This window comes from Venturia canescens, chromosome 3 (genome assembly GCF_019457755.1).
Source record: "Venturia canescens isolate UGA chromosome 3, ASM1945775v1, whole genome shotgun sequence".
NCBI classification, from domain to species: domain Eukaryota; kingdom Metazoa; phylum Arthropoda; class Insecta; order Hymenoptera; family Ichneumonidae; genus Venturia; species Venturia canescens.
Window position 1 is genome coordinate 1,793,890 of NC_057423.1, and position 13,200 is coordinate 1,807,089.

The 13,200-nt window shown below is 36.5% G+C and overlaps 1 protein-coding gene across 4 annotated transcripts; it reads left to right on the forward strand.

Moving 5' to 3' along the window:
* The first annotated feature begins 38 nt into the window (after positions 1-38).
* Positions 39-12,826, forward strand: PAN2 (PAN2-PAN3 deadenylation complex catalytic subunit PAN2). Of its 4 annotated transcripts, none has more exons than XM_043415498.1 (20): positions 39-480; positions 1,178-1,365; positions 1,517-1,686; positions 1,777-2,094; positions 3,008-3,221; positions 3,310-3,446; positions 3,774-3,920; positions 4,240-4,336; positions 5,679-5,912; positions 6,033-6,278; positions 6,719-6,965; positions 7,866-8,045; positions 8,194-8,360; positions 8,419-8,587; positions 8,864-9,383; positions 9,519-9,736; positions 9,816-9,945; positions 10,088-10,309; positions 10,476-10,737; positions 10,902-12,826. In XM_043415498.1, the coding sequence occupies exons 1-20, from the start codon at positions 411-413 to the stop codon at positions 10,914-10,916; spliced, it is 3,951 nt and encodes a 1,316-aa protein (XP_043271433.1). In that variant the 5' UTR covers positions 39-410; the 3' UTR covers positions 10,917-12,826. The 4 variants fall into 4 exon arrangements, with proteins under 4 accessions (XP_043271433.1, XP_043271434.1, XP_043271435.1 ...); XM_043415499.1 differs by having other exon boundaries at positions 6,719-6,938; XM_043415500.1 differs by lacking the exon at positions 39-480 and adding an exon at positions 819-921.
* Positions 12,827-13,200: the final 374 nt, after the last annotated feature.

Sequence of the window (13,200 nt, forward strand, 5' to 3'; positions counted from 1 at the left end):
TGGTTCGTAGGTCGTCCACAAAATGTCGCCACCTCTCAAGGCCAGCTATGAGCTGGTCCTCAGCGGACGAGGAACGCGCAGAAAAACGGAATCTTGAATTAAAGGTATCTCGTATCGAAGTTTCGTCAATGCTCGTTACAGGTGATTCAGAAGTCTTCATCCGGACGCGTTAGTTGTGACTTGCTTAAAGTTGTTTACAAAAAAATTTGACGTGTGAATAATAAAGGCGGTAAAAACGGGTTAAGCTTGTTGCACAGTTGCCAAGGCGACTGACGTGTGCTATGAAGAAAAGGAGGCCGATTACCAAATTCTCGATACTATTTGAACTCGTTTGTTTTTTCCCTTCATACTCGATTTTCTTTCGAACAGTGAATCCATGCTTCGAATGATAACGTAGTGAGATTTAAAAGATGGACTTTACAGTCTTGGGACATTACGATTCTTCCATCGAGGCTGATACTAGTGGTGAAAATTTGCTATGTAAGTTTTTTGTCACTACATAACGACGCCGCGACTTGCGCTCTCTTCTCCATATACCTTTTGTCATTTTCCATCTCTCTTTCTCTCTGTTTACGAGGCCAGAGAAGATCGGAGCTCAACAACGCCATCACTCTCGTAACTTTTTGACATGAAACGTCAATGAATATCTTTTTCTCCTATCCAGCTGATTAGCCCTTGAGTAATGATAACAATCTTATACTTTTTGGTTTTTTTTTCTCAATAATTGATCGGTCAAGGTGCCGCGTACACGCATTTCTTGTTTTCGTTCATTCCACGAAATATATGCACATATATATTTATAAATCTATACATAGACATTTTATCTTCGTCATTTGTCACCACAGCTGATCCTCAGCTGTACTTAGATATGCACAGCTGTACAGGTGTATTTTTCTTGGCCCGATACCACGTCGCAAATGGGTTATTTTTCATAACATCAAATAATGTTTACTTGAAAAAATTCACGCTTTTTCATTACGACCGAAATTCAGTACCGTATTTATTTTTTCTGTCAGAGATTTTTACGTCCATTGAAATTATAACCTACAATTAAATTATGCAATAAATATGCGAATTTAGCATTATTCATGTTTCTGAAAGAATCTTTCAGCTTGAACTTTCCTACGTTTTTTATCTCATTGAAAAGTTCTCTAACGCAGAACCTCTACTATTCCAGGGGAAGAATCGAGCTATGATTTGTCCTCGGATGGATTTGTCCCTGGCAATGAATCTTTCGGTGAAGAGTACGAAGGTGCCGAGTTCCATGAAACTCGCACTATTCTGGCAGATGGAGGACACCGCTTCGGAGTTTCCACTGTTACCTTTGACACGGTGGAAGAACTTATGTGGATGGGAAATCAAGGGGTAATTTTTGTTTATTTTAATAATAAACAGTAGAAATGTAGAATGTATGAACACTGTCTTTGCAGGAAATTAGTTAACACCATTTTAACTGTGCTAGAATTTCTTTCTTCTTGTAAACATTTTCATTAAATTTTATCTACTTTTTCTCCAGGGTCACGTGACGTCTTATTATGGATCAGGATTGCAAAAATACACATCCTTCCAAGTCCATGCCACACAGGAGGTTCGACACATTCATCCTGTCGATGAAGGAATTTTGGTACTGACTCAGAGCAGTTTGAGATGCCAGTTGAGAAGAGGAATCCCTCTCTTTACCCACACGTAAGAACAATTTTAATCCATATGGAATAAAAAAATTTCTTTATTTATTACATTGTACAAGATATTTGATGCCAGCGACTGATGATTTAGATCGGAGAACATGATCGACATGCAGTGCATGCTTCAAAGTTCGGGAAGTCAATTATTGATGGGCGGTCATCAGGAAAACATAATCGATTTCAATCTAACAACAGGCAAAGAGACTGGATTAATCAACGTCGGTGAGCATGGCTGCGCCATCATGAGGAAACATAGTAAATTCGTTTGCGCCGGTAATCCAGCTGGTAGAATTGACCTCCGAGATCCAAACACACTCTCGGTTGAACACACGTTAGATACACACAGCGGTTCGCTAAGTGATTTCGATGTACAAGGCAACTACCTTGTCACGTGCGGATTCAGCAACAGGTAATAAGAACAAAAAAAAATTCACTGACGAAATTGAGTGTTTATTGTTTTGTCGTAACTTCCACTGAGGCATATAAAAAACTTCTGTAACAGTATTTCAATCACTGCTTCGTCAGCAATCACATGATTTATTTTGTAATTCGGTCCTCATTCGTAATATATCGTAAAATATGAGACTAATTACATGAAAATTGTTATTTTTCCAGTATCATTAATTTGTCATTAGACTTCATTTTTTCAATCAACTCAAGTTTACTCAAGTTTACATTGCTAGTTTGCACTGAAAATTCCTTCTACCTTTTTACACGAAATCTTTACATTTTATAATTGCGTCAACTGAGAGAGTCAACTGATAAGCTGATACACGGTTCCTTCGAATATCCTTGGCAAATTGAGAAAAACAAAGGACACAACTTTTTTTCTAATGGAAATACAATAACGCGTAATTCATATATTTTTGAAATTTCTGAATAAGACGCACTAGAGGATTATTACTGCCCGTACAATTGACAGATCGCCTCAAATGAAAATCTTGTGCTATTTTCTCGCAAAAAGTCCCATTTCTTCTCTCTAGGTTCACCGATTTTATAGCACATGTTTATTAGTTTTTAACAAAATAACAAAAATAATTTCACGAATCGACGCGCTGAACGGTATTCCCGATTTCAAACGTGAAAAATTGTTTCAATCGCCCCAATTCTTGTCATTGCTTAAAGATTCAATGAAAATGATCGCTCATAAGTGAGTGAATGAGCATTTACAAACAATCCATTTGATTCGTATTTAATCCAAATATCCGTAATCGTTGACTTGCCTGGCATTAGTCGAAAGAATTATCGAATCGTATTGTAATGCATTTACGATTGAATTGTCGAACGAAATAACTTGATAGTAATTGCATTTATGAATGTAGTCGACAGGGACTTTCGGTAGATCGATTCTTGATGGTGTATGACTTGAGACAAATGAGAGCATTGACTCCCGTCACAACTTTGGTATACCCGCTCCTTCTGAAGTTCCTTCCTAGCTACTCTAGTCGTCTAGCAGTTGTATCCCCTATGGGCCAAATGCAACTACTCGACACTATTTATGCTGACGTTCAACCATCCTTAACTTGTCTCTATCAGGTAAAATATTATTCAATAAACGCTATTCGAATTCAAGGATTTGGCCTAAATTTTTTCTTTATTCATAATAATTACTTACGTTTTCAAGGTCGCGACTGGTGGCGCTATGGTCTTATCCTTCGATGTATCGCCCACATCGAAATGTCTCAGTTTTGGCGATTCCGCTGGTTCTCTTCATCTCATGGCAACAAATAGTCCGGATCCTCAATTCAATGCTTTCCCAAGGTACATCATCGAATGTAGTTTATTATTTATAATGAGAACAATATCCATTCTTGTTCATTACTTATCAAAAAAGCATTCAAACCTAATCAACTTGGAGCATTTCATTATTTCAACACGATGCACTCCAAGAATTACAGCTCAGTTTGCATTCGTCGAGGAAAACAGTGTTATTTTGTTCATGAATTTTTGTGTCTTGAAAAAATTATTTGGTACGAAAAACGTAAAATATCTTTTTACTGCCGAATATGCTTTCCGATGATTTGATAACAAGCGCTTGCATAAAATGAAATTGAATTTGTTAAAATGTTTTCGAATCCGTCAATACAGGCCTACAGAATTTGCTGACCCGGTTGAAACCCTCGAATCTATTCCCCTCGATGATAACGTAACGCCATTAAGCAACGTACCGATGATATACGCCGGTGTCTCCCTCCTTAGTGATTGGCCTGAGGAATTCTTGAAAAAAATTTATCGGTACGTTTCAACGAGTGTCGAAAGACTCGAAGTTTCTGCCAGGGAGTTACGTGCATATAAAAATGAAGCTGCGGTCGAATTCTCAAATAAGAACGATGTTTCAATAAATATTTTGCCAAATAATTGAAAAATTTTACAAGTTGAATGAAAATATTTTCGAAAACTCTCCGGTATTAACGAAGAAAACGTTAGAAACTTGATTCGAAACCGTCGATTCATTTCGATCATTGCTACGTGACTCTCGAAAAAAAAGACAATAATAAATACAAAACTGATTCTGAATGTTCTTTCTTTCCAATCGGCGTGGACGACACAACAGAAAATCGCCAGCAATAGACCCAGAAATATTGCGAACAATGAAGATGCAAGGAACGATCGGTTACGCGCCAAATCCACAGGCGTTCCGCAGAAATCAAGTGAGAAAACAATATTCTCCCACGCTACTTCCGTTCACGCCTCAGCCTTTCCTCAAATTTCCATGATACAACAGACACAAAAAATCCACGTTCTTCCGAAGCTGCTTCGTTGTTGCAAGAACGTTAGCATTGTTGAAAATTCTGTAATTCAATTGTTTTTATTCTTGCGATGTTAAATATGATAATCTCTTTTTGAATAGATTTGAAAAAAAATCAATAATGTGATTTGTCTCGGAATGCTTTAATTTTCCGAACAGTTATTTGTTTTCAAGACATTGTGATATATACTGCCAATGCGGATGCATATTTTTTAGCGCCATAAACGTGCTATTAAACTAAATAGAAATAAAAGTATTTATTGATCTGTTAAACTTGTTGAGCTGTCAATTAAAAGCAGCATTAGTATTAAACATTTAAAAATGCATGAAAAGCAGTATATAAACGGCATTCAGCGAGCTGTAAAACCGCTGAACCAAAAATTGTGATTACCGTACAAATGATAGATGCTGAAGTGAGAAATAATATTCAATTGGATATTAATGAAGACTGGTCGGGCTTGATCACAATAATGAATATTAGTCTGCAAAATCCGCGGAGCGTAAATGAAATTGTGATATGTAATTTGATAAGCTAGTCGGCTAAGTTTTGTTGCTTCAAACATAACATAATGATTCAACCAGAAACTTACGTGAATTTATACCTGGTTGTCTTTGATGCGAAAAAAATTCGCAGTAATGGTTTTTATTATTTTTTTCATTATTTTTCAATCGCAATACACTTTTCTCTTTGGTTAATGACGATTGTGCATTAATAATACATAGTGTACGTGATCGCTCATTGAAGATGTGTTATTGAAAAAACGTTCATTGTATTTGGATACAATAAAGGCTCTGTGAGATATGCATATGGCTAACTTTGATATTTTTAATGCTTGCTAATCCCACGTGCTCTGTCTTTCTCTTCGTTTCATTCGTTTTACCTCTCGTATAACAGAATATTGGTGTGCTTTTTTTAATTAATACGATGATTGAGCAATAAATAGAATCGATTTTTCTTTTTTCAATTTATTTCGTCCATGAACAACCGACATGGAAAAAAGTATACACAATTTTTTTCAACACTTCTCTGATGAAGATTCGAATGGAAGATGTTTGAAATTTAGCCTGGGATTTAAACAAACATTGTTTTCAGTAAAAAAAAAAAAAAAAAAAAAAATATGCTTCCATCACAAGTGCCAATTCAGTTGCTATTTGAATCGTTTTTCTGTGTTACACGTACTTATCATATGGGTTCCGACCAGGGTTTCAAAAAAGTGTAAAGCTAAATTCTACGAATTTTACAGATTCCTTACAATTTGGAAAAACGTCGGGGCTTGGTAACGAAACTTTTCGCTGGTGAATCTCGCTCCAAAGCGGAGGACGGTAGCTTCATCGCTATACCGAAACGATACCGCAAAATCGAAGTCAAATATTCGAGACTCGGTTACGATGAATTCGACTTTGATCAATACAATCTCACGAGCTTTTCTGGCCTCGAAGCAACCCTTCCCAACAGCTATTGCAATGCCATGCTTCAAGTAAGTCCAATGAAAGATGCTTCAAACAAAAATCTTCGAGGAGAGTGATGAAAATAGAAATATCGTACGAGATAATTTGGTTCGAGATAAAATAATCATTTACTTCCATACTTTTTGCAGCTGCTGTATTATTGCGATCCTGTTAGGATAGGATTGCTGTCCCACTCGTGCCAAAAAGAATTTTGCCTATCCTGCGAATTGGGCTTCCTCTTTCACATGCTCGATACCTCGAGAGGCGTGCCTTGTCAAGCAGCCAATTTTTTAAGGGCCTTTAGAACTGTTCCTGAAGCAGCAGCACTTGGACTTATTCTCAGCGACCTTCATCCTGAAGCTAAACGCAAAATCAGCCTAATAAGACTGATACAAGTGCGTATTCTTCTTTTTTTACACCTCAGAATTTCCATCCACTTTTATTTATTTATTAGGAGAACCGTCATAAAGTCGTATATCGTAGGAGGCGTTAAAAAGGCTCGTTCGAAGTAGCGAATTCCTGAAAGTAAAATTTTGATCGTCGTTAATTTGAATCTAACGACTCTTCAAACAAAATTAAAAAACTTGGAGTAATCCAATCATGTGGTTTGCAACATATTTTATTCAACGAGCTCAAACTTGCAAATGAGAAAAAGTTGCCCTCAACCTTCCCGCAATGTGTCTTCAAGGGTACTTTTTAATTTGAAGTAGAGTAGTTCAAGAAAATAATGGTTTATGTCGCACTAGAAATTTTGCAAAGCCCCCACCGTGTAGTAAAACAAAACTAATTCTTTCGATAGTCATTAATCTTTCATTGAACGATTGGTTTGTCATAGAGCTGGAACAGATTCATCTTGCATCAAATGCACTACGAGATATTGGAAACGAAAAAACGTCAGCAAGAAGAGGAGGAAGCAGCGCGTTTGAAACTTGGTCCAAAGTGTCCCCAGTTTGTATACAACGAGCAAGACTTTCCTAGTATATTGCAGGATCTTGGGTCGCGTTATAAGAATCATGATATCGAGAAAAAGAAAAGGCGTAGACAAGAGGAGGATGGTAAATATATGTGGATTACATCGAAAGGTAAACACAATTCATGTGTAACCTAAGGCACTGGGCACTTTTTTTGTGTTTATTTTTCTTAATTTTTGTATCGTCACACTGCCGAATCGAAAGTTACTTCTCTATCACTATTCGATGTCACCGTTGCGGTATGTCCGAAGGAGACTTTATATTTGTGGAATTCCCTAACTCGACCTGACAAGAAGTTGGTAAGAGAGTTTCCCCAAATATGCGTAGGAATTTTCGGAATCAAACATCTTTCAAGTACCTTCTTTCAAATTCGTGTAAATAACCCGAGAATTTTTGGAAAAGTGTTCTTATATTCGAAAATAGGGCTTCGGAAATATTGCAACGGTTTTCCCCTAATCACTTGTGAATAATGATCGAAATAGTGTTAAATCAACGTTCCTCATCTCTACCCCGAATTCAATCGTGTAACAATTGCACAACCGACAATCCACACGTTTCCGCTTTCAATACATCGTCGATTTGACCTTTTATTTTCGTATTAGTTCCGTAGAACGCTTCGTATTTGTAACGTTGTCGTTACACGTGAAAATATAGCTTGCTACTTACGCTTTTGTTGCCTGAGACATGTTTTCCACGAGAAAAATTCGGCCTCGGATCTGTGGAATCACCGTTGGTAGGTAAAAAAGTCGATTGGTCATATTATTTCGGAAATTGTTTTCGGAAGCCAGAATCGAAACGATGCCCATTGGACCGAAACGTGGAGCTGCAAAAGTATGTACTGGAATAGCCAACCGAAATTCATTAATTTTGCAAGAAGACAAATTTTCCAACAACTCTTTGTTCACTATGCCCCAATATGTTTGCCCAACATAATGAAATTATAATTATTTTCGAGACTAGCAACAGAATACTTCCTCTAATACGAATGTTTTTGGCTTTTTTTGCGCGCAGACAGCAGCAGCAAAAAATCACCGGAAGAACCGGAAGTTCGTGACGAAGAAACCGACATCAGTCGCACATTTGGAGCCGAACAAATGCACATCCATAGATGCCTCAAATGCGGACAAGAAGCATCGAAACATTCCATCATGCTACTGTGCAATTTGGTTTATCCAGAAACAACGAGTTCTAGTGAGTCTTACTTACATTAATCATGAATCTAGAGCCATAAACTAAGAACGCTTCTTTACCTCGTCAGTATAAATCCTAAATATAATATATTGTCCGGATTAAGGGTTTAAATTCGTTTAATTTTAAAAAATGTTGAAATTTTTTACAGATGAAGAAATTCCATTTACAAAAGTATTGGCCCACAGCTTGAGACCTGAAAAAATAACACCGGCTTGGTGCGACAATTGTCAAAAATTTGCGCCTACTCTACAGTCGAGAAAATTAACCAAATTACCACAAGTTTTGGCACTCAATTGCGGCTTGGATTCTTCACAGGTACGTTCACGAAAATAAATTGCTTTTAGATGAAATTCATATCGAGTTTACTTTGCAGGAAAAGAAATTTTGGCAAACGCAGATGGACATAGTTGTACAAAAAATTCTGAATGGCAAAGAGAGCAGTCCCTCGTCCAGCCCTATTCCAAATACGGTCAAGCTCTGTCGTTACGGAATTAACTGCATAAGAGCTGGTTGCAGGTTCAGGCACATCGGCAAAGATGCGGGTAAGTGTCAGCAGAATGCACTTTATAAAAATAAATTGAATCAACATAAATCTTAAATATTTTTGACCAAACTTGATTATTTTTTGAAAAACTGACCACTTTATAGTCGGAAGTGATATTTTTTCCTACCGTAAATGAAACGATTTCGCTGCATGCCTATTCGGTCATGATACTAAGAATATTTTGTGTGATACGTGGAGTTGATATCTTCATGATTTCTGGAACATTTAAATACCACTGAAATATATGTGTAATTGTAAAAACTTTCTAATTTAGAGCCAACTCCGATTCAAACGTCATCTACGTCGCCGGTAGTCAATGTCCAAGCACCGACTCCACCGAGTCATTTGTACTATTCGCATTCGTGGATTCCCCACGTGATCGAAGTGAGATTAAACGAAAATGGTGAATTGTCAGTGGACAAGCTCGATAAGCTTAGTCCGAATGACGGAGCGAATGAAAATAGAAATAAACGAGAAGTACTCGTTGAGAATGGTCAAAGTAGCAATAACTTGCACTCAGATGCGCAAATTGATTCGCAAAAAATCAGCGAAGCCGTGCCCACGGCGGTGAATGATTCCGAAAACAAAGAAAACGACAACACATCCGTAGCGGATGAATATTCGGGAAAAGTTACGAAAATTCAGTACATACTTAGCGCTGTCGTTTGTTACGTCGATGACAAATCCAGTGACGATCGGCGGCACGTTGTTGCGCTCGTTCGCGTCAGTCCTGAATACCATGAGCGATCAACCGGAAGTGCTGTTGCTCAGTGGTATATTTTCAACGACTTCAGGTAATAAAAAAATCCTTGAATCTTGATGTAGAATGAAATTCGAAAAAAAATGCGTTCCAGCAATTATCGAGTAAATACATTTTCTATAAATCACGAGGATGGAGTTGAACTAGAAAAATTTTCTCTATTGCTCAGCATATCAGCGGTAACGCCTCAAGAAGCAGTTTGGTTTAATTTGGATTGGAAAGTGCCGTGCATTTTGCATTACACCGTGGCACGATCGCCCGAGCCAGCGTCATTTGTCAGTCCGCTGACTTACGATGTTTTTGGTGAAGATAAATGTATAGCTCGAAGCGGCGGAACACGAGGAATCACTTTTACCCCGCTGACATCAGACGAAATGCCTAAAAAAGGTAAACATGGTTGAAAATTGATTTCGTCATGGAAAAATAGCAATCTGGATCTCGTAACTTGACATTGTTGTTCTTGCAGGAGAATTGGTTGGAATCGACGCAGAATTTGTGACACTCAATCAAAAAGAATCCGAGCTTCGTAGTGATGGAAAAATGTCTACAATCAAACCCAGTCACATGTCGGTTGCTAGAATAACGTGTATTCGGGGGTAAAGATAAACGAATATATAATGATTTTTTAGGCTAAGCGGTCATAATTATTCTAAAAAAAACTTTCAAACGTTTTATGATCTTTTGTTGTGAAAATACACTCGCCTTATTGCAATAATTCATTTTCTTATCATTTCATAGGCAAGGACCGTTGGAGGGTACGCCTTTCATAGATGATTACATCAGCACTCAAGAACAAGTGGTTGATTATCTAACGAAATTTAGCGGTATACAACCCGGTGATTTGGATGCTAATTTTAGTAGCAAACATCTCACGACGCTCAAATCCACATACCAAAAACTACGATTTCTCGTTGACAATGGTATTATATTCGTTGGACATGGCCTCAAAAATGATTTCCGGTACGATTCGATCAATTCAGCATTACAAATTTCACTGATGCCTTGCGTTATGTGTATTCAATTCCCGTGCATTAACGACAACAAAAAATCGTTGATTTTTATAATATTCCGAAAATGAATTTGAAAATGACAGCGAAGAATATATTTTTCTCATTTTTTCATACAGGGTCATAAACTTGGTCGTTCCGCCGGAACAAATTGTAGATACGGTTTTGTTGTTCCACTTGCCTCATCGTCGAATGGTCTCATTGAGATTTTTGACATGGCACTTTCTCGGCAAAAAAATTCAGTCAGAGACTCATGACTCTACAGAGGACGCTCGAGCGGCACTCGAGCTGTACCGAAAATACGAAGAACTCAAGAACAATGGAAAATTGTTTGAAGCTCTTAAAGAATTGTACACGATCGGAAATGAGCTACAGTGGAAGGTAATCGGCTCAATTCTTCGCACTTATCGTCTCTCACTTTTGAATGTAAATGTAAATGATCAATTTACATTTACAAGTGATTAATTAAATAATTAAAAATGTGCAACAGCGTGACACGAAAATCTTAAGCTCTAAATTGATAGTAATTCTGTTTTTTTTCTCAGGTACCGGAAAGCTGATCCGAGGAGAATTCTTTACCGTCTCAAGATCCTGAAACTGTGATCTAGTAGGAACGCGCGAAAGACCCATTTTAATCATGTTTTAAGGGCAGCAAATGAACAATCGATAGTTTTTATTTTTATTTACAGAAACAAAGAATGATCTCTCGATTCACCATCGATCGCGTGGTGAACGGGTGGTGGTACAACGGGTTCACCATTTATCAATGAAATTTTTAACAATTTTTTTTATCAATTCTAGATTATCGGTATTCGGAGCAAGTCATTTTCACACACTCCATGTCTCAATCATTGTATTCATGAAACTATTATTTTTTTCCATCGAAATACGTCTATAATAGTTAATTCATTGAAAATTTAATCACTTTGCACTAGTGGCGACTTCATTAGTAATGATTATCTTAGGAATATGCAAGTTTTTTTACAAAAAAAAAAAATGAATTTTATTCGAGTATCCGTTTCCCTGACCAAAAATATAATTAAAGGAGTAAAATAATTCATGAAATACAACATCCTCAACGCATAAAACATGAACCATTCGCGTTAAAATATTTCGGAAACAAATTCACATTGCGATTCATCTGAAATCTTTCGGTGGTTCAAAAAATCGGAAATTTGATTAAAAAACTGATGAACTTGCAGCAATTCTGAACTAAGACAATCTTCCTTGGGTATCACGAAATCTATGAAAAATATCAAATCATAAAATCACTTGAAACGCAATATTTACGGGTAAATCACAATTCAATCGCGATATTCATCTCGTGTGCTTCGAGAAATCACACGACCAATTTATTTACAACCAGACATTGGTATGGCCATTTTTTACATACACACATCGTGAGATGAGGCTTCGCGACACTTTGACAAAACATTTATTACTTTTTTCATAATTTTTTTGTTATTCGTTATCTTATAAATGTGCTGTTGTGTTAAACGATATTTATATACGGAAAGAATTGCTGAATTCAGCCGATTTCTGTAAGTTTTTCCTTTGTTAAACTCACAACTTGTGTAATCATTTAATGATCAATTGCATGAACTTCATTGGATCATTTCATTAGAACAATTCAATTATTATATTAACCAATACTATTTGTCAACTGAATTATTATTCACATGGATTTTCTAAAAAAGCAATCGATGTTTTTTTCAGTGTCGGAAGCACTCGCAGCCGTTGATAGTCGTTTTTAAAGTTTTATTGAAATATGTAAAAATTTTGTTCAGGATATTGCTAAAAGTCTGCGCTGCGTGATAACTTTCGTTTTAGTAAACGAACACAAATTACCGAAACAAATTGTCGAAAATATAATGAACTGTTTAAAATATATGTTAGAGAGAAAGAGAGATTCAAGGTAAAGATTTTGAAAATTCGATCACGTTTCACGGTCTTTGTCCCTCCGTTGTAACGAAAATAAGTATTGATGTCAGGTTTATTGTACATAAATAATGTTCGATAGTTTTTATCGAATAAGGGTGTTGTTACATTTTGACACACTGCCCAGATAATAATATTTCAATCGGTTGTAAAAAAGAGCCAAAGAGTTGCAAACGGTATGTAGAACGATCGTCGAAAAATAAACAATATCAATGAGGCAATAATACAACACTGAATTTACAATGAATTAAATTGGAAAAAAAGAAACGAAAAAACTAAAACTGTTTTTTTTCTTTACATCTACCGAATGTTGGATAGATTCAACGATATCAAAATATTCTTCCGAATCGTGACGCGAATAGGACTTTTCCAAGAACAAAACTAATAATCATCGCGAATAAATCCTAATACGAACATTTTATAACAAAGAAAAGGAAAACTGACAATTGTACACTTCTAGACTATTTTTATATACGTTTTAAGAGAACGATTGTATGTGAGTACGAGGGAAAAAGAGAGAGAGAGAGAGAGAGAGAGAGAGAGAGAGAGAGAGAGAGAGAGAAAAAATGAGTGCAAAACTACAGAACAGAACGAGATTATTGTAAAGTATATTTTTGGATATTTGGAGGATCTTCTTATTCCGACTTTTTATTTTTTAAACCGCTGACAGGCTGATTCTAACGAGCATATATAAAACCGGCTGCTAATTAAAGTGAGTGAGATTGATAAAAAGTAAGGTACATAGTGAAAAGGCATTTTTTTTTACACATCTGTTACTGTTAAGTCATTGTGATTTTCAATAAATGTTTTTACAATAACTTGTGTTTAACGAGTGCATCGTTTCCAAGAGAATTGCAGGAGATGGGAAAGAAGAAAAAAAATGTTTCCCTTCCGAAGGATTTGGAA

Bases quoted from the DNA above. Each gene is read 5' to 3' on its own strand.
- PAN2 (XM_043415498.1), top strand. From the start codon at position 411: ATGGACTTTACAGTCTTGGGACATTACGATTCTTCCATCGAGGCTGAT. The intron at 3,921-4,239 runs GTACGTTTCAAC...ACGACACAACAG, and splicing joins TTCTTGAAAAAAATTTATCG to AAAATCGCCAGCAATAGACC. The intron at 8,361-8,418 runs GTACGTTCACGA...TTTACTTTGCAG, and splicing joins GCGGCTTGGATTCTTCACAG to GAAAAGAAATTTTGGCAAAC.